The sequence below is a fragment of the Megascapheus bottae genome, chromosome 9, assembly GCF_031878675.1.
Source record: "Megascapheus bottae isolate mThoBot1 chromosome 9, mThoBot2.hap1, whole genome shotgun sequence".
Classification (NCBI taxonomy): domain Eukaryota; kingdom Metazoa; phylum Chordata; class Mammalia; order Rodentia; family Geomyidae; genus Megascapheus; species Megascapheus bottae.
In genome coordinates this window covers 21855255-21883018 of record NC_143517.1, presented here as the reverse complement: position 1 = coordinate 21883018, position 27764 = coordinate 21855255, and the positions used below count along the sequence as shown (strand labels likewise).

The following is a 27764-nucleotide window of genomic DNA, read 5'->3' as shown; positions in this document are numbered from 1 at the left end:
GGTAACAAAGTCAGATACAGTAACCACATGAGATTAACCATAAGTGGAAAAAAAAGAAAAAAAATAACTTCATATAGTACATTAAGAATAGCAGTCACAAAGATAAACCTCTTGTTTCCATAACCTAGAGTTCATTTTGTTAGTCTCATCCTCTATGACCATATGTATATAGCTTTTGAGCTATTGTGATTCTTTGCTAGGAGAATCCTAGTTGTGTACTGATTATTACAAATGAGGGAAACCATGGAGCCTATGCTCTTTGAAGTTTGGCTTACTTCACTTAATATGATTTTTTTCTACGTCTTTCCATTTCCTTATGAATGGGGTGATGTCATTCTTTCTGACAGCCACGTAGAATTCCATTGTGTATAAGTACTACATCTTTTTGATCCAGTCATCTATTGAGGGGCATCTGGTTGGTTCCATATCTTAGCTATGGTAAATAGTGCTGCAGTGAACATTGTGCTAGTGGCTTTAGTATAGCCTTGTTTCTGGACGATTGGATAAATGCCCAGGAGTGGGATTGCTGGATCATAGGGGAGCTCTGTTTAGTCGTTTGAGGAATTGCCATACTGCTTTCCATAATGGTTGAATGAGTTTACACTCCCACCACCAGTGTAGTAGTGATCCCTCCTGGCCACGGCCCTGCCAGAATCTGCTTTTATTAGATTTCTTGATAATGGCCATTCTAACTGGAGTGAGGTGGAATCTCCAAGTTATTTTAACTTGCATTTCTTTCATAGCCAGAGATGTTAAGCATTTCTTCGTGTGTCTATAGGCCATTTTTATTTCCTCTTTAGAGAAGTCTCTCTTTAAGTCTTTAGCCCACCTTTTAATGGGATGGTTGTTTCCTTGAGGATTTGTTTTTGACAGATCTAGTTTGAGCTGTAGATATAGTTTAGATATGAGGCCCCTGTCTGTTATACAACAGATCTCCTACTCTGTGGGCTTTTTGTTTTAACTTGCTAGCTATGTCCTTTGCCATACAGAAGCTCTGCAGTTTAATGCAGTCCTATTTGTACAAACTTTCTTCAATTTGTTATGTTTCTGGGCTGTTATTAAGAAACTTTCCACCTGTGCCAAGGAGTCCCAGTGTACCTCTTATTCCTTCCCATAAAGTTTTGAGGGTATCTGCTTTTAACTTAAGGTCTTTGATCTTGGAATTAATTCTGGTGCAAGGTGACATATAAGGATCTAGCTTTAGTTTTCTACAGGTGCTTAACCAATTCTGCCAGCACCGTTTGTTGAAGAGATTGTCTTTCTTCCATGCTTTTATTTATTTGGCTCCTTTATTGAAGATTAGGTAGTCATAAGTCTGTGGGCTGATTTCTGGGTCTTCAGTTTTATTCCATTGGTCCTCAGGCCTGTTCTTGTGCCAGTACCAAGCTGTTTTGACTATTATAGCTTTGTAATAGAGTCTGAAGTTTGGTATTGATATTCCTCCAGAGCTGTTCTTTCTGCTAAGGATTTTTTTTTTCTATACAGGGTCTTTTATTATTCCCTGTGAATTTGTGGATTGCTTCATCTTCATTGAAGAATGATATTGGGATATTAGGGATATTGATGGATAAGGCACTGAATTTGTAGCTAGCCTCTGGCAGGATTGCCATTTTCACTATATTAATTCTTCCAGTCCAGGAGCATGGGAGGCTTTTCTACTTCTTCAGTTCTACTCTAATTTCCTTTTTCATGTTTTTAAGGTTTTTATCATAAAGATTCTTTACATCCTTAGTTAATTCCTAAGTATTTTATTTTCTTTGAGGCTATTGCAAAAGGAGTTGCTTTCCTGATTTCTGCCTTGCTCTTCTAGTTTTTGACATAAAGGAAGACCATTGACTTTTGAGGTTTAATTTCATACCCTCTACTTTGCCAAAGTTTCGAATTAGCCCAAGTAACTTGGGAGTGGAGTCTGTAGGGCTCTTTAAATACAGAGTCATGTCACCTGTAAAGTTTTACTTCGTCTTTCTCCAGGTGGATCATCTTTATGTTTGCTTCTTGCCTTATTGCTCTGGCTAGGAATTCTAATACTATATTGAAGAGGAGTGGAGAGAGTGGGCATCCTTGTCTTGTTTCTGATTTTAGAGGAAATGGCTTTAGCTTTTCGCCATTAAGTATAATGCTAGCTGTATAATGCTAAGTATAATGCTGTAGATTTGTCATACATAGCCTTTATTATACTGAGGAATGTTCCATTTCTCCAAAGCTTTTAGTAGAGGGGTGTTGGATCTTGTCAAATGTTTTTTCTGCGTCTATTGACATGGTCATGTGATTCTTGGCCTTGCTCCTGTTCATGTGAAGCATTATATTAACTGACGTGTATATTGAACCAGCTTTGCATCCCTGTGATGAATCCTGTTTGATCATAGTGTATAATTTTTTTGATGAGTTGTTGAAGTATTTTGTTGAGAAGTTTTGCATCAATATTCATCAAAGAAATGGGTTATAGTTCTCTTTCTTTGATGAATCCCTGTCTGGTTTTGGGATAAGGGTTATGCTGGCTTCATAGAATGAGTTTGGTAAAAGCCTTCATTTTCAATGTCATTGAAGAGTTTGAGGAGTGTTTGTATGAGCTCTGCTTTGGAGGCCTTGTAGAATTCAGCTGTGAATCCATCAGGCTTTTCTTGGATGGGAGATCTTTTATTGCCATTTCTATTTCATTACTTGAAATGGGTCTGTTTAGTTGGTTTAGATCTTCATGGTTCAGTTTGGATATGTCAGTATTTGCTAGAAATTCATCCATCTCTTCTAGATTCTCAAATTTGTTGGCATAAAAGATTTTCTTTTCTTTCTTTTTTCTTTACAATCTTCGATCTGGAAAGAAACCATTCTTGAGTAACATCACTTTAAAGCACAGTCATTGCTATGTATCATAACTGGCATATCTTTAAAAGAAGACATGAAGTTATTAGAGACACATGTCACTGTAGGCATTCTGAGTTGTCCATGATATGGTTACAAATTGTAATTTTTGTATTGGTGTGAATTTGACACCTTGTTTAATGGAACAGGATTTTTTATTTTTAATTCAAGCTTTGGACACTGTCCCTTAGCTTTTTTGTCCATGCTAGTGCTTTACTACTTGAGCCACAGCTCCACTTCCAAAAGAATATTTTTTTTTGGTCGGTTGTGGAACTTGAATACTAGGCCTGGGCGTTGTGCCTCAGCTCAAGGCTACCACCTTACCCCTTGAGCCATAGTGCCACTTCTGACTTCCTGGTGGTTAATTGGAGATTAGAGTTTCATGGACTTTATAGTGCTCGAGCTGGCTTTGAATTGTGATCCTCAGATCTCAGCTTCCTAAGTAGCAAGGATTACAGGTGTGAGCAACAGAGCCTGGCTAAGAATAATTCTTTAATGCTAGCCATTTACCTCCCAGAGTGCTATTAAAGACATTAGCTTCATAAGTTTTAATTCATGCAGCTCTTCCTTTTATAATTGTGAAGGAAACACTGACAAAATATTTTAAATTGTATAATTTAAGTGAATAGGTGTTCTCATTTTTATTAATAAAATACCTATTTCATATAAAAAGATTAGAACTTAAAAAAGTATATACTTCAATATTTTTCTATGCCTGCTTCTTCGAGCCAGTTATGTTACTGAACTCTAATATTGAAGAAATATGTACAAGTCTGTAGTGTGTCAGAGATATTTAAACAAGATGGTGTTTCTCAGAGATATCAAGGAAGCAGTAAATATTACTAAATCGTAGAAAGCAAAGAACACTAAGTCACTAAGGTACATTTAGTATATTATTTATATATTACCTTCCAAATTAATTATTTTCAGTTAAAAATGAGAAAATAGTTGAGTTTGTAGTTTTAGTTATTTGTGGCATTTGACTATCAATACTACTTGACTAATGCTACAGGTTTTTTTTTTCTTTTTTTCTCCAGTCCTAGGACTTGAACTCAGGGTCTGAGCATTGTCCTTAGGCTTTCTCAAGGCTAGCACTCTACCACTTGAGCCACAGCATCACTTTTGGCTTTTTCTGTGTATGTGGTACAGAGGAATCAAACCCTGGTCTTTCTTCATGCTAGGCAAGCACTCTTACCACTAGGCCAAACTCCCGGCCCCTGCAGTATTTAATGACCTTAACTTTTGAATTAAAAATGTGCTTTGTAGGGAAGGGGTATCAGTAGTCAAGAAGTAATGTATTTAGTACCTGATGAATGTAACTGTAACCCCTGTATACATCATCCTGACAATAAAATACAATTAAAAAAATGTGCTTTTTAGATTACAAATTCCAACATTACTGATTTACGTATATCAAACAATTATTTTAGGCTAATACTCAGAGCACCATAGAGCCATTGAGTTTTAGAGTGGAATCCTAATTCCACTCTATATTCTCAATATATACCACTTGTTATCAGTTTCTGTGAGTTAAAATCTGCCACTCCTGGACAGATCCAGAACAGCACAGGCCAGGATACAGTAAAGACACTTGAACATTCATGTTCATTGCTGCACTATTTTCAATAGTTAAGTTATAGAAACAGCCCAGATATTCTAGAATAGATGAGTGAATCCAAAGTAGTGCTGTGGCTCAAGTGGTAGAGCGCTAGCCTTGAGCTGAAGAGCTCAGGGACAAAGCCCAGGCCGAGTTCAATAATTCCAACCGATCAAAAAGAGAAAAGAGTATAGATGAGTGCATAAAAAAATGTACCTATACACAATAGCATTTTGTATAGTTAGTAAAAAAAGAATAATAATAATCATTTGCAAGGAAATGGATGGACCTAGAACAAATCATGTTAAGTGAGGTAAGCCAAGCTCAGAGAGACAAATGGCACGTTTTCTCTCATATGTGGAAGCTAGATCTAAAATACACCAGGACACAATAAATTATACAGAACTTTAGGCATTCTCATACAGTGAGACCAAACAAGGATACTCTTAGGAAAGAAAAAGGCACAATGCCTATGTGCTTCTGATCATATAAAATAATAGTTATTGAGATGAACTCTAGGAAATGGAACCAAGAGATTTTTTTTCTTTTTCTTTTCCCTCCCTCCCTCCCTCTCTCCCTTCCCTTCTTCCTTTCTTTTTTTTTTTTCTTTTTGCCAGTCCTGTGGCTTGAATTCAGGACTTGAGCACTGTCCCTGAGTTTCTTTTGCTCAAGGTTCGCACTCTACCACTTGTGCCACAGCACCACTTCCAGCTTTTTCTGTTTATGTAGTACTAAGTAATCAAACCAAGGGCTTCATGTATGCAAGGCAAGCACTCTACCACTAAGCCACACTCCTAGCCCTTATTTATTTATTTATTTATTTATTTATTTATTTATTTATTTATTTTTCCCAGTCCTGGAGCTTGAACTCGGGGCCAGAGCACTGTCCTTGGGCTTTTCCAAAGCTAGTGCTCTTATCACTTGAGCCATAGTACCACTTCTGGCTTTTTCTGTGTACGTGGTACCATGGAATGAACACAGGGCTTCATGCATACTTGGCATGCACTCTACCACTAGGACACACTACTGGCCTGAGCCCTTATTTATTTATTTTTTTAAAAGAGTTTATTAACATTGATTTTTACATAATATTTCAAATGACGTGTTTAACAAACAAGTAGGGAATCTCTATATACAATCACAGGCACTTAGTTTTTAGAACATAATCAAAATTAGGCTAAGGGTTTATATATCGTAGATACATATTAATCAATGTAATAAAACGTTATTTCTATAGAGTTATAAGTTTTTATGTCTATATAGTTGTGTTTATATTTCCTGTACCATGTCCATATCATTGGGTATGCAAATATTGAGTCCTTGCTCTTACACTATTTGGATCTAATAGCCACATATTAAGGATACCATGCGTCTTTTGTTCCTTTGGTCTTGACTTGTCTCACTCAACATGATTCGCTCTACATTCATCCACTTCCCTGTGAATGCCATTATTTTATCTTGTCTGTTGGCTATGTAGAATTCCATTGTATATACATACTACATTTTCTGTATCCATCCATCTGCAGTAGGGCATCTGGATTGTTTCCATTGCCTGGCTATTGTGAATAGTCCAAGCCCTTATTTTTAAAAAACTGAGTGGGAAAAAAATGAGTTGTAGAAAAACTAAGAAGGGGGCTTGGAGTTTGGCCTAGTGGTAGAGTACTTGCCTAGCATGCACGAAGACCTGGGTTTGATTCCTTGGTGCCACATACATAGCAAAAAGCCGGAAGTGGTGCTGAGGCTCAAGTGGTAGAGCTTTAGCTTTGAGAAAGTCCAAAGACAGTGCTTAGGCCCTGAGCTCAAGCCCAGGATTGGCAAAAAAACCCCAAAAACCAAAAAACACAAAAACTAAGAATGGATAATAATGGTTGATAAGAAATGTACTCATGACCTTATGCATGTAACTGTAACCCCTCTGTACATCACCTTACCAATAAAATTAAAAAAAAAAAAGCAAAAAAACAAAATAGGGGCCAGGAGTTTGGCCTAGTGGTAGAGTGCTTCCCTAGCATGTGTGTAGACTCAAGTTCCATTCCTTGGTATCACATATGTGCTGTGGCGCAAGTGGTAGAGCTCTAGTCTTGTGAAAGCCCAAGGACAGCGCTCAGGTCCTGAGTTCAAGACCCAGGACTGGCAAAAAAAAAAAATACAAAAAACCAAACACAGCAACAAAAAACCTGAAAAAAATGAAACAAAGACAAAATAACTTGACCAAGACTTAAAGGATAATATGAAGACTTAGGGCAAAACTTCAAATTTACTAGTATTTATACCTTATTTTCTTTCTACAGGATCTATTTCCTTAGAAATATGAAAAGAAAATAAATAAAAGAACATAAAGGCCGGGAGTTTGGCCTAGTGGTAGAGTGCCTGCCTAGCATACACGAAGACCTGGGTTCAATTCCTTGTTACCACATACTTAGAAAAAGCCGGAAGTGGTGCTGAGGCTCAAGTGGTAGAGCTCTAGCCTTGAGAAAAATCCAAGGACAGTGTTCAGGCCCCGAGCTTAAGCCCAGGACTGGCAAAAAACAAAATAAAACAAAACAAAAAACATAAAAAGAATACAAGTTAATACCAAAATTGAGGACACTATCGTAAGAAATAGCAAAATATTTCACAATTGTTTAAACTGTCTCCAGTTTATCTTCTTGAGAAAATGGTATCCAAATATATGTGTGTGTGTGATTGGATGTGTGTGATTCTGAGGGACAGTTTATTATTAAAGTTTTCCAGCATAAAAATTGTGACCTGAGTGATAGGTTCAGCCCTTTTCTGTATTGGTAGCCTGGTAATTTTTTTAGTGGGGGAGGTGTTGATTTATATTTTATGTGCATTTGTCCCATTAAGAGAGCCCGTAGTTTATGTTTTGTGGGTTTTTTTTTTTTTGTCTTCCTTGGAATCTATATAAACTAAGCATTGAAAGGATTTACTACATGCAAAGAAATACAACAAAGCAGATAGGGACAAACCTAGAAAGTAGTAAAGCCATATCTAGTAATGGAGTGTATCATGTTGGTAACTTTTTATTTTATTTTTATTTTTTGCCAGCCCTGGGCTTGAGCTCAGGGTCTGAGCACTGTCCTTGGACTTTCTCAAGGCTAGAGCTCTACCACTTAAGCCTCAGCACCACTTCTGGCTTTTTTCTATATATGTGGTACTGAGGAATTGAACCTGGGTCTTCATGCATGCTAGGCAATCACTCTACCACTAGGCCAAACTCCCAGCCCAGGGTAATTTTTTAAAGAAAATTTTAGCCAGGTGCCTGTGTATCATGCCTATAGTACTCAGGAGGCTGAGGTCTGAGGATTACAGTTTGAAGCCAGATGGGGCAAAAAAGTCCATGAGACTTTACTGGTTTCCAGCAAATAAAGTAATGAAAGGATTTACCACATGCAAAGAAATACGACCATGGAGAGAGGGACAAAGGTGATAAAGCCAAATCAGTTAACCAGCAAAAAGTTGGAAGTGGAGCTTAGGCTCAAGTGGTAGAGTACGAACATTGAACAAAAGGCGAAGGGAGAGTCCTCAGACCCCAGGACCTGTGTACATACTACACATAAAATTTTTACATGCATAGTATGTTCATATTGAAAGCAGAAGCAAAAAAAAAATAAATCTGGGTTGGTAACTTACTGTGTGTTCTTTTTTCTGCAATACCTTGGAGGCTACTTGTGTGTGTTGTTGTATGTTCTTTGCTTAATTTATAAATTAAACAGATGTGGAGGGAACAAGGATGTTTAAAACCTGACTGAAGCGAGGGCATTCCACATTAAATGTTTATCTGAAAGGTTTGAATTTGTTCACAGCTTCTCTTTCTTCAGTTTTTAGAACTCTAGAACAAGAGGAGTCTGATATTAGCCATAAGTCTACAAGTAAAGAACAAAAAAGCGGCCGGGAGTTTGGCCTAGTGGTTAAAGTGCTTGCCTAGCATGCACGAAGACCCAGGTTCGATTCCTCGGTACCACATACCTAGAAAAAAGCCAGAAGTGGTGCTGAGGCTCAAGTGGTAGAGCTCTAGCCTTGAGAAAGTCCAAGGACAGTGCTCAGGCCCTGAGCTCAAGCCCAGGACTGGCAAAAAAAAAAAAAAGTAATAATAAATAAATAAATATTTTTTAAAAAAAAAGAACAAAAAAGCAAAACAAAGCAAAAGTAAACTTAAGCTGACTATGGTGGTACATGCCTGTAATCTTAGCCATGGAGAAGCAATAAATAGAAAGTTTATGATTTGAAGCTGGCCCAAGGCAAAAATACAAAACCTTATCTGAAAAGTAACTTAAAAAAAAAGGGCTAGGGCATGGCTCAAGTGGTAAGCCTCTATAGTAAGTTCAGGGGCCTGAGGTCAAACCCAGTTTCCTGTTAAGTTTAAATTACCATTCAGGAAAAATTACACATTTACTGTGTTGGTTGTAGTCATCTTTTAGTTGCTCAGTGCCTAGTAGCTACCTATTGGATTGAATAGCCCAGGTATGGAACGTTTTTATTCAAGTTCTATGCTGGTTTGGACCAACTCCATTTTATATTTGATACTTTATCAAGGTATGTATGTAAAGTGTGAACTGGTCATTGATATTAACAACTAACTTGAACTTTATTTCATTTTTATTTTCCAGTTTTTGGAGCTGTGCGGTATACAGCAGTTTGACCAATATTATCTTAACATGCTTCAAATAAATCAGGTGAGTTTGTTTTAAGGCATGTCATACTTATGTGATGCTTTGGTCATAAATTTTGGGAATTTTAAGTCTCTTCTTTTGTAACCATAATCTGAGCACTGTTTATAGAGAAGTTATATATTATAGAATATTGTAAAACAGTTATGTACTATAGGTAGAGTCATTATTGGGGACTGATGGTTTAAGGAAAATACTGATAGTTCTGAAAGCAGATAACTTCTGAGTACACAGAGCAAAAGGTTTGTTTGTTTTAATGTCACATCCCTTCAGGACTTGGTGTGTTCAAGGTGCTTGTGATCATGGTCTAGCACCAGTGGCTGGCAGTTCTGCAGACTGAAAGCATTCCTAGTGACAGATCTTGTAAAGTAGTTGTGTCAGTGTGTTAAAAAAAGGTTCTTTTTCTAGGGCATTGGAAAAGGCCAAAAGAAGTTCTCTGCTAAATAAAGTTCTCTATAGACATATAATACAATACCATAGGCTCACTGAAAGTATTTTTTCTTAGTTGATTGGCGTTTATATAAGAACTATATATATTTTAATTTTACCTTTCTTGAATAAACAGTATTGTACTGAAGGTATAATATTATAAAATGCTTCATTTTCTTTTGTTTGTAAATCAAAAGAGAAATAATTAATTTATATTCTGTGATTTGAGAAAATAATCCATCCTCTGCTCCCAAGGATGAGCCTCATACTCTTTTAGAGAGTTTCATCTCTAAGCCAGTGTCTTCTAATTTTATACCTGTCTAGGCTTCTGTTCTGAACTCCAGACTTCTCTTGCAGTCAGTCCCCCTGATCTCTTTCCACTTTTTGGGCTTCACACATTCTGGAGAAATAATCTTAATACTTTAGTGTATCTGGACTGGTTTAGTTCCTAAATTGGGCAAGGCTATTCTAGTTCCAGGGACTTTGCACAGTCTATTTCTGCCTGAACCTCTCTTTCCCTTCCTGTACTTGACTCACGTGACCACAGGCCTCTTTTAACAGAATTGTAACATTTAAGTTACTCAAATGAGTTAGAGTTGGCCTTCCATGTCCATGGAAAGTGCATCCTCTGGTAATGCATGTGTAGATTAAACCAATGATAAGTTGAAAATACTGAAAAAAATTGAATGTGTCGTTCAGGATAACAATTTATATTGTATAAAGTAATCTATAAATGATCTAAAGTGTATGAGAGGGCTTCTATAAACCTTCAGCATGCTGCATTATTTATTTATTCATTTTTTGTCAGTTCTGGGCTTGAGCTCAGGGCCTGAGCACTGTCCTTGGACTTTCTCAAGGCTAGAGCTCTACCACTTGAGTCTCAGCATGACTTTTGGCTTTTTTCTATGTATGTGGTACTGAGGAATCGAACTCAGGTAAGCACTCTACCACTAGGCCAAACTCCTGGCATATATGTATGTATATAATAATTATAATTATTGTTGTTATTATTATTATTATTTTTGTGGGTCATGGAGCTTGAACTCTGGGCCTGGGTGTTGTCCCTGAGCTCTTCAGCTCAAGGCTACCACCCTACCCCTGAACTGTAGCCTCACTTCCTGAAATATATATTTTTGTATATGCTTGAGTACCCACAAGTTTTGGCATCTGAAGTGTGTCCTGGAACTGAACCTCCATGGATACTGAAGGATGACTATGTTGACGTCTGTCTCTGTTGTTTGATGTAAGCTTCATTCACAAAGACTGGTTTTTGCTTGTTTTACTTCTACATTCCATGTCCTATAGCAAATAATATAAATTGTTGTTGTTGTTGTTGATGTTGTTGTTGTTGGTGGTGGTGGTGGTGTGTGTATGTGTGTGTTGCCAGTCCTGGGGCTTGAACTCAGGGCCTGGGCCCTCTATCCCTGAGCTTCTTTTGCTCAAGGATGGTGCTCTATCACTTGAGCCATAGTGCCACTTCTGGCGTTTTCTGTTTATGTGGTACTGTGAAATCAAACCCAGGGCTTCATACATGCCAGGTAAGCACTCTACCACTAAACCACATTCCCTGCTGTAGTTGTTGTGTTTTTAATACTGATAAGTGGGTGAATGATGCTACCATTATCACTGAAGAAAAAACATGTCCATTATTTCCCCCCAATATCCATGTAATTGTGTTTTAAGTTTTGGTATTTTACAGTGCTTAGGTTATACAAGTGCCATCCCTGCAGAAAAGTCAATGTGACTCCTATGTCCAATTAGCCAGCAAAATGCTGGAAACTGAGGTATGGCTCAAATGTTAGAGCACCATCCTTGAGTAAAAAAGCTAAGCAACTGTACTCAAGTCCTGAGTTCAAGTTCCAGTAGTGGAACAAAAAGAAAAAAAACAATAAAATCTCCTTTATATAAAGATGCTCTTTAATTTTTCTGTTTAGAAAATTTTCTTGTGTAGTAAAAAAATGTCTTTAAGTCATTTCTAGTAGAGGCTTGAAGGAATATTAGCTTGTACTCTGCTCATTTCTTTCTCTACCCTAATGCTGCTACCACATCTCATTGGAAGGATCAGCAGGATGTTAGGAGACTATGAAGTTGCCACTAAATGCAATTAGAATACTTTGTTTCATGTTCTGTTAGACTCTGGGAAATAATCATTGATCTATGGTAGCCAACTTGATTAAGAATTATAATGTAGATTAATACTGTGCAGTTGTACTCATTTGCTACTTATTGGTCATGTTGAAATTAGTCATTCTACACAATTCCTAGAAGTTGTTCCCATAGGCAGTTCTTTGGCCCTTGGCTAGAAATTGTACATAGTGCCTGGAGATACACATAATTAGTGTGTAAGACACATACAGCTTTAGGATTAGTTAAGGATCTCTTCTTGTTCTTGTTATTGACTGAATTTTCATTCATCAAAACATTCAACTCTAACCTGGGCATGGTGATGATGCATATCTGTAATCCCAGCATTTGGATGCAGAAGCCCGGGAGTGGGAGGTGTGGAGGGTGGGGGGGTGGGGAAGTGGGGTGTAGTGGTCATGAATTTCAGGCCAGCCTGCACTGTGAATAGCCAGACCCTGTTTTTATTTTTTATTGGTTGGTTGGTTGGTTGATTGTCAGTCCTGAGGCTTGAACTCAAGGCCTGGGCACTATCCATGAGCTTTTTTTTTTTATTTTTTTTGCCAGTCCTGGGCTTGAGCTCAGGGCCTGAGCACTGTCGTTGGACTTTCTCAAGGCTAGAGCTCTACCACTTGAGCCTCAGCACCACTTCCGGCTTTTTTGTATGTATGTGGTGCCGAGGAATCGAACCCGGGTCTTTGCCGGGGCCAACCGGCAGCAAACCAGGGTTCGCAGATTGGGATTCCTGAAATAGGGGGCAAGGACTAGGAAAAAATAGAAGAGAGACAAACAGATGGGGTTCAGGAGGGCTACAGCCCAAATCAGGAGCCACAGCTTAAGAAGCCTGTAGCCCAAGACCGTAGCCCAGTTTATTTCCAGTTCTGAATCTTAAATACACTTCTTTAAACTAGGGAACTGCCAGGGGCTACATTCGTACAAACAGTCTCAAGTCTGAAATAGGTTGAATGAGAAGCTATCAAGTCCCAAACAGGTTAAATGAGAAGCTATTGACACAGCCCAAAATCATGATAAGAGCTTACTTCCTTGTGTACTCAATTGTGTGGGTCCAAGGTCACTGACCCCACAGTCAGTCCCCAACATCTCCCCCGTCTTTATTTTAAAAGAAACACAAGTGCAATTTTTTACTCTTTTCTATACCCCTAATTTATCCTGTCACATTTTCCAAAAATGACTTTGGTCCCTTGGTCTAACGGGGATTGATGGGTGGAGATTCAACTTCTGTGACTTCTTCAAGCTGACTCAGGGGTGTTGTCTCTGTGCTTGACCAGGGACCTTAAGAAGCCTAGCCTGTTTTATCAAGGGGTTGCAAGGATTAGATATTAGGAACAATAATTTACTCCAAACTAGAGATCATATTTGACATTTAACAACTGCACAAACCATCTTTGGCTACAATAGTGTAGCTTACATAGCACCCATTTGCAAAGGCTTTTTCTTGATTGTCTGGGGAACTAAATTTCTGCAACCTTAACAATGCTTCAGTTGTCAGATCTAAACAGATTAATAGAGACACAAGCCTCAGATCCACAAACATTTCCTGAATTTGTGGCTGGTGTCAAAAATAAAAAATAAAAATTTCGCTCAATTAGGACTTTAAACTACCCACTATCACAGAAGATAGACAAGTTCCTGCCCAGTTATGAAAGGCACGGGCATTAGTAAGGCATGCTTACAAACTATTCTATGACCTCCCGGCTCTGATTAATATTGAATGGCCAAGCACGAGTGACTCTAGGATCTGACACCATCTCTGCCATCCACGCAGAGGCTTTCTGCATCTGGATACTTCATTGTCCCAGTAGTGTCTCTCCACACAGGGATAAACATCCCATGGGCCTTTCACTTGCTTGGTTGCTGGACTTGAACTCGGGGTCTGGGTACTGTCCCTCAGCTCTCCAGCTCAAGGCTAGCACTCTGCCACTTTGAGCTCCAAAGCAACTCTGCCTCAATTAGCACTCTGCTGCCAGATTAGACACCACAGTCTCACAGGGACTTTGCTTTGCCCGGGGTTGGCTCAGAACTGCAGTTTTCAGATCAGTGAGTCCTACAAAAGGCCACGTTACTCCAATTAAAGCAACAAGGTGGTCAACACAGAAATAGTCTCTAAGCATGAGCTTACCTAGAACCTGGTAAAAGCCAAAGTTACATCTGAATAAGGATAGCTGTTCTTCTCCATGGGCTAGCTGGAAGTTACTTTGGTAGTCCTGATTTTCCTTTTTTCTCTTTCTTAAAACATTTAAGACAACTTCACTTTCAAATATTATTCAGAAACCCATTTCTAATGTTCTTTAAAATGTTTACACTTTTTAACTTAAACACTTAACATTTTAGTCTTCATTTGCATTTGAAAAACCTTTAAGGGCTCAAGGCACTCCCTTTTCTCCAGGTCTCCTTGGGCTCAAGGAACGCCCTTTGCCTTCAGGCCTCCTTTTAGAAGAGGCATTTTTTTTCCTTCAGTTAAGAATGCTGCCTAGAACTCCCACAGTTTAAACCCAAATATGTTTTTCCTTAATGCAAGAACTACAAACATCATCAGTGCACCAAAAATCTAAGTGTGAATTTAGTTTCCTCCTTTTTCTAAGATACATCCAATTGCAATCCAGTAACATGAAACCAAATCATACAGAGATAAACCTTTAAACATTCCTTTAAAATACTAATCACATTATCCACATTTTACCATTAGATTTCTAGTGTCAGTTTGCAAGAAAAGACAGACAGACAAAGTTTCTGACGTTAATGAACAATTTTACATTTAAATCTCTAATACATGTCTCCAAACTTTAACTTAAGGTAATAAATCCCAAATTCCCTAATACCTCTGTGCTAAACAGGATACAATGTTTACAATGTAAACAGCTGTATGCCCTGCAATAAAATGCAGATTTCAGGATCTAGAAAAATATTTACCAGTTTTTCTTTAAGACAACACAATAATTCTTTGAGACATTGTAAAACATTCAAACCTAATATTTTTCTTGAAGTTTTAAGCTTAGATTTACCCAATTGTCTTTGTGTTTAAGTATAAATTTATCCATTGTTTTATACAGCATGCTGACAATTTAACCTTGAACATGTTCACTCACTCATTCACACACATTCATACTCAAAGATCATAAAGCGCGCAAAATTAATATCGGCCGTTCATTTTCCGGAAGTTTGTGTCAAGAGAGTTTTGCCAATTTTACTCTTACAGGTGAGAACCAGGTTCAAAACAAAACTTTTTGCAAGGCAACTTAGCTGGAATTTATTTTTCCAGGGCTTGTTACAACTGCAGATATGGGGGAGTGGCCATGCTAGGCCCAGAAATGTTCAAAAAAAAAAAAAATAACAAGGATGTGTGCTTGAGTACGCACAGAAAAACCATACGGATCCATACTTAGAAATGGTACCAATTTTAAAGACAAAACTGGACAAGGAAAAATATGTAACACGAACAAGACAGAGAAACGGAGACTTTTAAGTAATCAGACATTGACATATAACAAGAAAATTGGACTCAATCAGATACACTTAACACAAAAAAACATGAGCTCAAATGAATGTTTTCACCAAACAGTTATTTTTAGATTTAGACATGTCTTGCTGGTGGGACTCTCAGGTATGCCTTGTTATTGACAAGAAACTCAGAAGGGGAGGGGGGGTCAAGGCGTCCCTTGACCACCCAGGCCTCTGTTTTAGGCCCACAGTGCATCTTTTCAAACAAACAAACAAAAATAAAATAAAATAAAATAAAACGCAGACATACAGGGGGGTCGGCCGACTTCCACTTACCTCTGGAGGCCTTTGCTTTTCACCTGGGCATCTGTTACAAAAAAGGTTATTAAGAAGAGGGATGGTAAAGACAAAATAATGTCACATATTAAATTGTGTAGAGTCAATGAATATGTTAAAAGGTCCCTACATAATAGTAAAAGGAGGAGAAACACAGCTCATATGAATGTGTGGAACAAGTGGATCAGTAGCAGTCCCAATTGACATGCACAAATAACTCAGGTCCTTCCCACGTCGCAGGATGCACCACTGGAGGGTTGGGGGTGTAGGCCCAGTGAGTCGCTGCTTGGATAGCCACTGTCACTCTCCACGATCCGAACGCAGCGTTCAGGCAGCCAGCGGGCGTCATTTTCTCCTTGTGAAAAAACACATACATGCCCTCGACCCCAGGTTAGAACAGGATCGGGTCCATGCCAAGCACCAGTTAGGGGATCCTTCCACTTTACTAAGGCAAAAGGACGCTGCGCTCTTTTTTCCCAGAATCGCTGAGCAGCAGATAAATTATTTGAATCCAAATTCAAAAAATTTAAAACAAATAAAGCATGATTAAGTATATTCACAGGGGTAGCGGGATACGACTCTCCTTTCTGTATTTTAGCAATTTGATGTTTTAATACTCCATTAGCTCTCTCCACGATCCCTTGACCTCGAGGATTGTAAGGAATGCCTGTAATATGAGTGATATTATAGGAATGGCAGAAGGATTGAAATGCTCGGCCTGCATAGCCAGGGCCATTATCTGTTTTTATTTGCGAGGGAATCCCCATCACAGCAAAACATCGAATGCAGTGAGAAATACAATGTTTAGTAGCTTCCCCAGCAAGGGGGGTGGCCAAGATAAAATTAGAATAAGTATCTACAGTAACATGAACATATTTTAATCGGCCAAATGATGGAACATGTGTGACATCCATCTGCCAAATGTGATTAGAAAGCAGTCCTCGTGGATTTATACCTAAATGGGGGGCTGGTGAAAAAGGGACACAGTTGGAGCAAGTCTTAACTATTTGTCGTGCTGCTTCTCTAGATAATTTAAACTGTCGGCGCAGGGCTCGACTGTTTTGATGGTGGATGGCATGTGACTGCTTAGCAAGTTCAACCTGAGTTAAGTAAACTCTGGTGGCGGAGTCAGTAACCGCATTGCCCTCACTTAAAGGGCCAGGAAGATTAGTGTGAGCTCGAACAAAGCCAAAAAAACAAGGGTGGTTGCGAGAACAAAGCAAAGTTTGTACTTGGCGAAATTGGGTCTGAATATTGGAGTTAGTAGTTCCAATAAAGGGAACAGTTTCTATGACTTGAAGAGCACAAATTACATATTGACTGTCTGAGTATAAGTTAAAGGGCTCGTCTTGTAACAGGACGAGTGCTTGTAAAACAGCCTCTAATTCCACCTCTTGGGCGGAGGAAAAACCTGTAACCCAAGATTGGGTTTTCCCATTAATGGTCAAAGCAGCCGTTCCATTAGAGGATCCATCTGTAAATACCAAAGCGGCAGAAGATAAAGGCGAGGCCCGTACTATGGAAGGAAATAGAAACGTATGACACGCAGCAAATTGGAGAAGTTTGTTAGACGGGTAGTGATGCAAAATTTTCCCCGTATAATTGGCCCAAGCAATGGCCCAAGAATCGCAATGGGCGAATAGCTAATCTTGTTGTTGTAGATTATATGGGACACAGATAAAATGAGGTTCCTGACCTAAATATTTACGGGAATCCACTCGGCACATGTGTATCAGATTAGCTACCAATTCGTAGTAGGGGGTCAGCACTTTGCCGGGTGTTGATGGTAGATAAAGCCATAAAAGTGGGCCATCCTGCCACAATACAGCAGTTGGGGAGTGAGAAGTAGCTAAAATGTAAACTCCCCAGGGTTTAGAATAGTCACAATAGGTCACTTGTTGCTGGGAAATTGCCTTTTCTACAATTTGGATGGCCCTCCTGGCGTCAGGGTTTAATTCGCGCAAGGATGTAGGGTTGGTATCTCCTTTTAAGATATCAAAGAGGGGTTTTAACTCTCCTGTGGAGAGCTTTAGATAAGGCCGAAGCCAATTTATATCTCCTAAGAATTGCTGAAAATCATGAAGAGTTCTTAAGTGTGAAGTTTTTAATTGTATTTTTTGACTTTTAAAATAGTGTGGGCCTAATATATGGCCTAGATATGTAAAAGGGGGGTGTTCCTGAACCTTTTCAGCTGCTATTATAAGGCCAAAGAGGCTCAGATCTTGCTTTAGTTGTCCAAAGGCTTGTCGTACGACGATAGGGTCAGAACAAGCCAACAAGATATCATCCATATAATGAACAATATAAACAGAAGAAAATTTTTCACGAGTGGAAGAAATGGCTCTAGCTACAAAACTTTGACATAAAGTTGGGCTATTTGCCATGCCCTGTGGAAGCACAAGCCAGTGATATCGCTTCATGGGTTCTTTAAAATTAACAGAGGGGACGCTGAAGGCAAAGCGCTTACAGTCTTGAGGCGCCAGGGGTATAGTATAGAAACAATCCTTCAAATCTATAATAATCTTATAAGTATCCTTTGGGATTGCCATGGGTGAAGGCAAGCCAGGCTGTAGGGCCCCCATCAGTTCCATTGTCGCGTTCACCTTTCTCAAATCCTGTAACAGCCTCCATTTACCTGACTTTTTCTTTATAACAAAAATTGGAGAATTCCATGGAGAGTTAGAAGGGGCCACATGTCCCAAGTCCTGCTGTTCCTGTACCAGCTGCTGTACTGCAATGATCTTTTCTAGTGAAAGAGGCCACTGTTCGACCCATACCGGTTGTTCAGAGAGCCAATTTATGGGATCAGCATGAGGGGCAGGACAAACTACAGCCCCCGTTAAAGAATACCCTAATCCTTGTCTCGTAGGGTGAGACTGGGGTTGGAGTGGCTCTAGCTCCCCCTGTGCTGCTCGGCCTAGTCCCCTAAAGGGGAGGAGGCCTTGATCAAGTAACTGCTTAGTGACCGCAGCACTAGGACTAAACATATACACTCCCATTTTTTCCATGATATCACGACCCCATAAATTAATTGGCAGATGATCCAGGACAAATGGCTGAAAATGACCAGAGTGCCCTTCCTCATCTCTCCAAACAAGGATCGCACTGCTCTGCTGTGGGTCAGTTGCTTTCCCTACCCCCTGTAGGGAAGTCATAGAGGTTGTCAGGGGCCATTGGGCTGGCCAATGTTTTTCAGATATCACAGACACATCTGCTCCAGTGTCTAATATTCCTTTAAAGGGCTTTTCTTGTATAAATATAGTCATCTCAGGCCTCTCTTGTTTTATGCTTTGTACCCAATAGATATCAGAAGATCTAAATCCTCTCTGTCCACATGGGGAATTAGCAGTCTCCCCGGGAGGTAAAGGCACAAGTATTAGTTGTGCTAATTTTTGACCGGCTGGGATCGATACCACGTGTTTCGGGGCAGAGGCCATAACTTTGATTTCTCCAGTAAAATCCTGGTCAATTTTGCCAGGTGTAATCTGTATCCCTTTAAGGGCTGAGCTACTTCGCCCTAACAGCAATCCAGCCACTCCCGGGGGAAGGGGGCCGAAGACCCCCGTGGGGAGAGCTTGTGTCCCCATCTCTGGGGTCAATACTGAGCAGGTGGAGGAACAGAGGTCCAATCCTGCACTGCCTGGGGTGGCACGGAGGAGGCTGGAGACTGATCTTGGGGGGTTGTTAGAAGATGCACTTGTGGCCGAGAAGAGGGAGGGACTGCCCCATGGTTTTGCGGGGCCAGGGGCTGGCCCCTTCTCCAGTTTCCCAAAAACGGGCGGCCATTGCGATTTGTTGCTGACTTGCAATCTTTAGCCCAGTGCTTCCCTTTACCACAGCGTGGACATGTGCCAGGTGATTTTTCTCTCTTTAACCTGGCTTGGCGTGGGCATTGCGTCACCCAATGTCCTATTTGTCCACAAGAAAAGCAACGCCCTGGGGGTCTAGCATCCCGAGAATGCCGCTGACCTCTATATTTTAGAAACTCAGTAACAGTCTTTCCTTGAGGAGCGGCGGCTAAGGTAAGGCCTTGTACATGGGAGGGTCCAATATCAGCACACAGTGAAATAAAGTCCGTGATTCCTCCCTTATTCCTATGGGGTCTGATAGCCGCCTGACAGGCGGCATTGGCATTTTCATAGGCTATGTGTCTAACTATAATCTTCCTTGCGTTCTCATCTTGTACTAGGCAGTCTGCAGTCTCCATTAATCGAGACAAAAATTCTAGATAAGGTTCATTCGGTCCCTGTTTAACTTCTACTAGATTTTTTGTACGATTGGAATTGCGTAACCTTTTCCAAGCCTCTCTCGCCGCAGCATTTATTTGCAAATAGGCCTCCTTTGCATAACCCAATTGATCTTCGGTGTTTTTATAGGTTCCCTCTCCTAACAACTGATCAACAGTGTAAGGCAGGTTCTTAGGCCTATTTGTTTCAATTTTAGCCCGACACTGTGCAGTGAACTCTGTCTCCCATAATAAGTACTCTCCTGCACTAAGGCATGCTCTGGCAAGCCGCTTCCAGTCATTTGGGCATGCAATACCAGCACACGCGGCCTCCAATATTACTTGAGTAAAAGGGGCAGTTGGCCCATATTGGGAGCAGGCACTCTTTAAATCCTGTAACAGTTTAACAGGAACAGGTTGATGGTATACTTATTCATCATGATCAACTAAACTAGGGAAGCATCGAGGCCCTGAAATATCTTCCCTCTCTCTAGCAGCCTGAGTCAGGTTTAATTGCGATGCACTGTGCCTGGTTGTAGTGCCTGTTAAAAGGGACTTGTTGCTAGGGCCTTTAGGCTTGCCTAAAGGTTGAAAAAGGGATTGAGGCTGTAAGGCTGCAGCCGGTGGCGGTGGGTGTGAGGGGTAAGGTTTAGAATCAGACACCATAGTGGCCTGAGGGTCATCTTTCTTTCCTACTTCTGGGGGGGCTCTCTGCTCCATCCCCATTTTCGATAGAAAATGTAGCATTTCTTCTAACTTCTTCTCTATCGTAGCCATCTGGCCCTCCATTGACTCATCATAACTTTCCTCCTTGATATTCAAACCTGAATTCTGATACTCAATATCTACTGGTTGTTGTTCCCTTTTCAAGATCTCACTTAGACTCTCTTGGGCTGCGGCATATGGCTCAGCCTCAGGGTTTTCAGAAGGGTCCTTTAATTCATAAAGTTCCCTTAATTCAAGATTAAGTTCAGCATTCTCATGTTGAGGATCTATGCATTCACTTACTAAATTCCATACATCAATAGCCTCTACTGGGGTCTTTTCGGGGCCATATACATTATAATATTCTTGAATTCTTTTTCCTATCCGCTGCCAGGTTTTTTGGAATTCCTCCTCTATAAACCTCGGGCATGCCTCCTCGACAAACTGTAGGAAGCTCTGAAGCACCCCTTTTTCCACCCACGTTCCGTGGGCTTCAAGTAGGCCTGTTAAGATCGGTAGAAATAACCTATGGCTATTAACTTGACCCATAATTTTTACTCCTGACTATACACTCTCTTAAGATCCTCTCTTAATAGTCCTACGATGTGTTACTCACCACAGGGAGGGGTCCTTCACCTTCGTCCCAGATTTTCAGGGTCCCTGTTCGGGCGCCAGATGCCGGGGCCAACCGGCAGCAAACCAGGGTTCGCAGATTGGGATTCCTGAAATAGGGGGCAAGGACTAGGAAAAAATAGAAGAGAGACAAACAGATGGGGTTCAGGAGGGCTACAGCCCAAATCAGGAGCCACAGCTTAAGAAGCCTGTAGCCCAAGACCGTAGCCCAGTTTATTTCCAGTTCTGAATCTTAAATACACTTCTTTAAACTAGGGAACTGCCAGGGGCTACATTCGTACAAACAGTCTCAAGTCTGAAATAGGTTGAATGAGAAGCTATTGACACAGCCCAAAATCATGATAAGAGCTTACTTCCTTGTGTACTCAGTTGTGCGGGTCCAAGGTCACTGACCCCACAGTCAGTCCCCAACAGGTCTTCATGCATGCTAGGCAAGCACTTTAACCACTAGGCCAAACTCCCGGCCCTGAGCTTTTTTTTTTGATGAAGGCCAATGTTCTACCACTTGAGCCACAGCACCACTTCTGACTTTCTGTACTGAGAAAATGAATCTAGGGCTCATGCATGCTAGGCAAGCACTCTACCACTAAGCCACATTCCCAGCCCTGATCCTTCCCCCCCCTAAAAAAAGAGTTCTTTATTGAGATTGAGTAATTGTATATTTCATAGTACTGAGGCATAGTTATACTTAGCTAAAGTCACAAACACATTTTAACATTCACAATGATAAGTATCACCATTATAATCTACAAAGCTTTATGAATAACAAAAATATAAAACCTCAAGGTTTTACATAAGAAAGAAGTTTAACTCTAACATTAACAATAAAACTATTTTCTGGATTGGGTGATGTGTACATTTCTTTCCTTTTGCTAGATATCAGCTGTTCCCACTTTCTCATTCCCTTCCTCCCATCACCACCCTTGCGTTGCTTAGTTCACTTAAAACAATGCCAGACCCTGTTTTTTAAAAAACAAAATAAAACAAAGCAAAAAATCACCCAAAACATATAAAAAAACCTTCCAAAAACAATCAACCAACCAAAACTTAGTAGAGGTGTTACAATAATTGGGAATAAGAGCGGTAAAAAAGAATTTCTCTTTATTTAGCTATGTGTGAATTTGAATTCTCAGATTTCTGAGTGATTTTTCTTTATGATGTTGATGGCATAAATTCTTTCTTGGGAGAGTTAGGATTTTCAAGATAAAAGTAAAATGGGCTGAAAAGGGGATTTGAGGTGGTCCTTACTTAAGAGAGCTGACATTTTTACTAGTGATTTTCAACACTGTCTGTAGGATTCTGATGTTTGATATGTGAGATCTTTTCCTAAAATGTTGGAAGAACTGTGTACAGATGCTGCCAGATCCTTCCTTGTGTGTTCCTAAAATAAACTAAAAATTAAGTGATTGAAGAACCTTTAAGATAGTTGATATTGGCTTTGCCTGACCTTGCTATTGCTATGGAACATGGAAATATCTTGTGTTCTGTTATAATAATGGCATTTTTCTGCCATGAAAGTGTGATCTTCAGTTGTGCTTTCTCTCTCTAGAATGTGTTAATGTCTATGTGTAGCTCATTCTTACTGAGTAAAACTACATTGGATTGATAAATTAAACAAACCAAAAAAAATCACAAAAACTTCACTATTCTTTTACAGAGATAATTACTGCTAATATTTTGGGTGTATACTTCTAGATTTTTTCTATGCAGGTATGTTTTTATGTGAGTATGTGTTATTAAAAACAGGTTTATTTAATATGTAAAAATTCTGAAGTGATTTAATATTAATCTTCTGTAGTACTAAAACTATTAAACCAACCCCTTTTTGTTGGACAAACTGGTATATTATAATTAGTGGCAAAATGAAATTTTGAGATTGATCATTCCAGTAATCATAATGAATTACTAGAATTGAAATACTGGAGCTGGAGATGTGGCTCAAAATGAAACAAAAAAGTCTGGTCAGAAGGGTATGTGGATTTTTTTTTTTTTTTTTTTTTGCCAGTTTTGGTCTTGAGCTCAGGGCCTGAGCTCTATCCTTGGACTTTTTTAAGGCTAGAGCTCTACCCCTTGAGCCTGAGCACCACTTCTGTCTTTTTTCTATGTATGTGGTACTAAGGAATTGAACCTGGGTCTTTGTGCATGCTAGGCAAGCACTCTACCACTAGGCCAAACTCCCGGCCCAGGTATGTGGATTTTTAAATATATATATATATTTTTTTTTTGTGGGTCTTGGTGCTTGAACTGGCCTGGGCGCTGTTCCTGAGCTCTTCAGCTCAAGGCTACCACCCTACTCTCGATCCAAGCCCCACTTCCCATTTTCTAGAGGTTAATTGGAGATAAAGAGTCTCAGTCCTTTTGTGCCTAGAATGGCTTTGAACCTTGATCCTCAGATCTCAGCCTCCTGAGTAGCTGGGATTACAGGCGTGAGCTACCGCGCCTGGCTAAATACAATTATATTTTTTTTTAAGTATCTGCTAGCTGGTTCCAGTGGCTCATGCCTATAATCTTAGCTACTCAGGAGGCTGAAATTTGAGGATCTGGGTTCAAAGCCAGCCTGGGTACTAAAGTCTGTGAGATTCTTATCTCTAATTAACCACCAGAAAACTGGAAGTTTCAACGCCCAGGCCCAGAGTTTAAGTCCCATGACAGACCAAACCCCCCCCCCCCCCATTAGTATATGGGACTTCATTCTTGTTGGGCAAGTACTCTGCCACTAATCCACATTCCCAGCCCTGACAAATTTTTTTCTTAATCTCTTATAATTTGTCTGACAAAAAAGTGGTGTTTTAGTTTGCATTTCTGTGATCTGCTTATATTGCTTTTATTTTGCTTTCTGTGAATTTTATGTCCACTGTCATATTTTCCTTTTTATTTGTGAATGACATTAGTTTTGTTTTTATTATTAATTGTACAAAGACATTACAGTTTCATAAGTCAGGCTATGAGTACAAAACTCTTGATCAGTGCCACCCATTCCTTCATTCTCCCCGATTTCTTCCCTCTCATCCCTGCCTACCTTCAAGTTCCGCAGGTCAGTTTGCAATAATGTACATTGAATACAGTGACCACAATTGCTTATTCCTTCTTCCATTTATGTGGCCTACCCTTTTGTTTAATCCCCAAATCATATTTCTATTTCCTTGTAAATGATACTATTAAACCTTTGAGAATATGAGTCAGTATTTATAATTAATTCTTTTTTTTTTTTTTTTTTGCCAGTCCTGGGCTTGAGCTCAGGGCCTGAGCACTGTCCTTGGCCCTGAGTTTGAATTCTAAAGCACTAAAAAGTACGAAGTACTTTTAGTATCTTCTATACTGACTTAACAAGAACTGCATTTAACCTGTGTGTAACAACTATCAAAATGGTCTCTAGTGATTACTGCATTTGTGTTGTATTTGCACAGTAAAGGTGGTTGTGACCAAGGGAACATGGTAGGGTAATTTTTTTTCCTGTCCTGGGGCTTCAATGCAGGGCCTGAGCACTCACTGTCCCTGAGCTGCTTTGGCTCAAGGCTAGCACTCTATCATTTGAGCCATAGTGCTACTTCCAGCTTTTTCTGTTTATGTGGTACTGAGGAATCAAACCCAGGGCTTCATGCATACTAGACAAGAACTCTACCACTAAGCCGTATTCCCGGCTCCAGTTATGGGTTATTTTTGAGCATAGATTATTTTGTCTCCTTGTGTTTTCCTGTACTTTCTATTCTCTGTTCTCTCTATTCTTTCTGTTCTCTATTCTCTCTCCTACCTTTCCCCTTCCTTTCTCTTTATTTTGTTCTCTTGTATGCTCTCCCTCTTCCTTTGCTTTGGATTGCATGTTTAAAGAATAGCTAGTTGCCATGTTGTGAAAAACTGGGCATATGTTGTGGGGAAATGAGCGTACCTGCCAGCAACCAGCAAGAATTGGTGACCTTTAACCAACAGCAAATGAGTGAAGCAAGTATTCCCACTGCCAGGGTATCAGACACCTGCCCTACTGAAATCTTCACTTCAACTTTGTGAGATATCCTGGCCAAGAACTATTCAGTGCAAGCCACTTGCAGAAATTCAGAACAAATAAAAAATAATCCATTCTTATTTTATAAAGCTGTTGAATTGGGGGTAACTTGTTTTGCAGTTAAAAATATGCTTCTCCTTCAGAGAACATTCAAAGTATGGAACTTTTTTTTTTCTTCCAGTATTAAATGATAGGCAACACTAGACTGTGCTCCCTGAAAGAATGGAGACTAATGAGGTACAAGCTCTTCTAGAATCTAGAGGCAGTTTACTGGCTTTAGTGCAAGAAGCAACCAAAAGGGAGCCCAGCAGTCTTGTGCTAAGGAAGCAAAGAAAATTTGGGAAAGCCAAGGTGTGTTTAAAATTATGTGGTAGAGTACTATGAACAAAAGGATCTGGCGGTTGGGGTTGAGGACAGGGGACTGGGGGATTGTATACTAAGAAGCAAGAAAGCCATGTCTGCATATATTCTGGAGAGCTTCAGCGGGTTCTTCTTGCTTCTTTACCCAAGTTATGATTTGCAAGTGTTGGATAGACCTATTCAAAGTTGCAGGAAAAACGGCTGGAAATCAGTAAGAAAAACAATTTCTAGAACTCACACAAAAGCTGGACATAGCTCAGAGTTGAAAAAGACATGAAACATGGAGTATTGTAGATGATGCCAAGTGATTCCAAGTAAGTTAAGTGTGCACCAGAACACTGCATACAGTCTAGAATCCAACAACAGAATTCAGTTACTGTCATCTAACACAATTACAATGCCTGCTTCACCTTCAGTAATGGATAGAACTTCCAGAAAGAAGATCAAAAAAGACACAAACACCACTATAATTAGATGTAAGGACCATGTGCAGAACAACAAAGTACGTGTTATTCTCAAACATAGGTGAAACATGCTGCATTATATAATAGACCCCCAAACAAGTTTAGATGTTTAAATCATGCAAAATATCTCTATGAACAATAGAATGATGTTAGAAATTAGTAGAAAGAGTATTACAAAATTTACAGATATTTTTGGCTTTCCGTATTTGTAGGTTTCTTGTCAATAGATTCAAGTAACTACACATTAAAAATATTTTGGAAAAAATAGCATCTGTGCTGACTTTTTAATCATGTTATTCTCTAAACAATGTAGCATAGTAAATATTGACAGTATTTATGTTAGATTCTATAAATAATCTAAAGATGATTAAAGACAGAGAGGATGTATATAGGTTATATACAAATTAGATGTATATTGTAATATAGTAACCTATCCCCCACAGATACTGAGGGATGATTAGTGTAAAAATCAACACATTCCTTTTTTTTTGTAGTATTTGCGATTTAACTCACAAATGGGCCTTGCCCATTCTATGAAAAAGCTTTACCATTTGAGCCATATCACTCCCAGGTCTTACTAATAGGTCATAGAAGAAATCATAGAGCAAAGGAGAAAATATTTAAAGATGCATGAAAATGAAATGTAAAGAGGAGCACTGTCCTTGGGCTTTCCTCAAGGCTAGCACTGTACCACTTGAGCCACAGAACCACTTCCAGCTTTTCTATGTTTGTGGTACCGAGGAATTGAACCTGGGTCTTCATGCATGCTAGGCAAGCACTCTGCAAGGCCAAACTCCTTGCCTCATATTCATTGCTGTCCACATTGTAGTGGAATTTACTGAACAGTTAAGCAAGAAAATAAAAGACTTAAAAATTTGGAAGAAGGCCAGGAGTTTGGCCTAGTGGTAGAGTGCTTGCCTAGCATGCACTAAGACCCGGGTTCAATTCCTCAGTACCACATACATAGAAAAAAGCCAGAAGGGGGGCTGAGGTTCAAGTGGGTAGAGCTCTAGCCTTGAGAAAGTCCAAGGACAGTGCTCAGGCCCTGAGCTCAAGCCCAGGACTGGCATAAAAAAAAAAAATTGGAAGAAGTAAAACTTAATACAGATAATATGATTCTGTGTGTTGAGTTGAGTTTATAATGAATACATACACAAGTACAAACCTCCAGTAAAACTAATAAGTTAAACATGTAGATAAAAAGTAAACACAATTAATTATTTCTATGACTAACAGTTTCAAAAGGGAAATGTAATTGGGTGCTGAGTAGCTAATCCTAGCTACTCAGGAGGCTGAGATCTGAGGATCAAGGATCAAAGCCAGACTGGGCACAAAAGTCCATGAGACTCTTATCTGCAGTTAGCCACCAGAAAACTGGAAAAAGAGCTGTGACTCAAGTGGTAGAGCTGAAGATAGCACCCAGGCTCAGAGTTCAAGCCCCACAACCACCAAAAAAAAACAACCGAAAAAAGTCCCCCCAAACCTGCCCCCCAAACCTCAAAACCTAAACAAAAAATCCTGAAAGTGGAGCTGTGGCTCAAAGTGGTAGTGGTAGAGCTCTAGCCTTGAGCAAAAAGAGCTCAGGGATAGCATCTAGGCCCTGAGTTCAGTCCCTGCAAATGACAAAAAAAAATGTGGTATCTCTGAAAAAGAAAGAAGTTGGACAACTCATTCTTTCTCAGTTCCAGGAATTACTACAGAGGTTTAATACAGCTATGATACAGGCATTAGGATAAGGACGTATAGACTAGTAGAATAATACAGCTAGTACAGCAGTAAACTAATACAGCTATAGAACTGATTTTTGAGAAGAATGCCAAGTATTTAATGAGGAAAGAATAATTCAGGAAACTATTCTGGGACAACTGGAAATATACATGCAAAAGAAAATTTGAACCACTGTGTG

General features: G+C 39.6%; 1 protein-coding gene across 6 annotated transcripts in view; it reads left to right on the top strand.

Annotated features, from left to right (window-relative positions):
* Stau2 (staufen double-stranded RNA binding protein 2) overlaps nt 1–27764 on the top strand; it is a 616065-nt gene that overhangs the window by 346397 nt on the left and 241904 nt on the right. For 5 of the 6 annotated variants that reach the window (XM_090338966.1, XM_090338968.1, XM_090338962.1 and 2 more), the window contains exon 2: nt 9067–9132. In XM_090338966.1, the coding sequence (XP_090195092.1) occupies nt 9115–9132 (18 nt within the window). In that variant the 5' untranslated portion in view covers nt 9067–9114. Of the gene's footprint in view, nt 1–9065; nt 9133–27764 lie in introns of all 6 variants that reach the window. The other variant, XM_090338967.1, reaches the window with a different exon arrangement.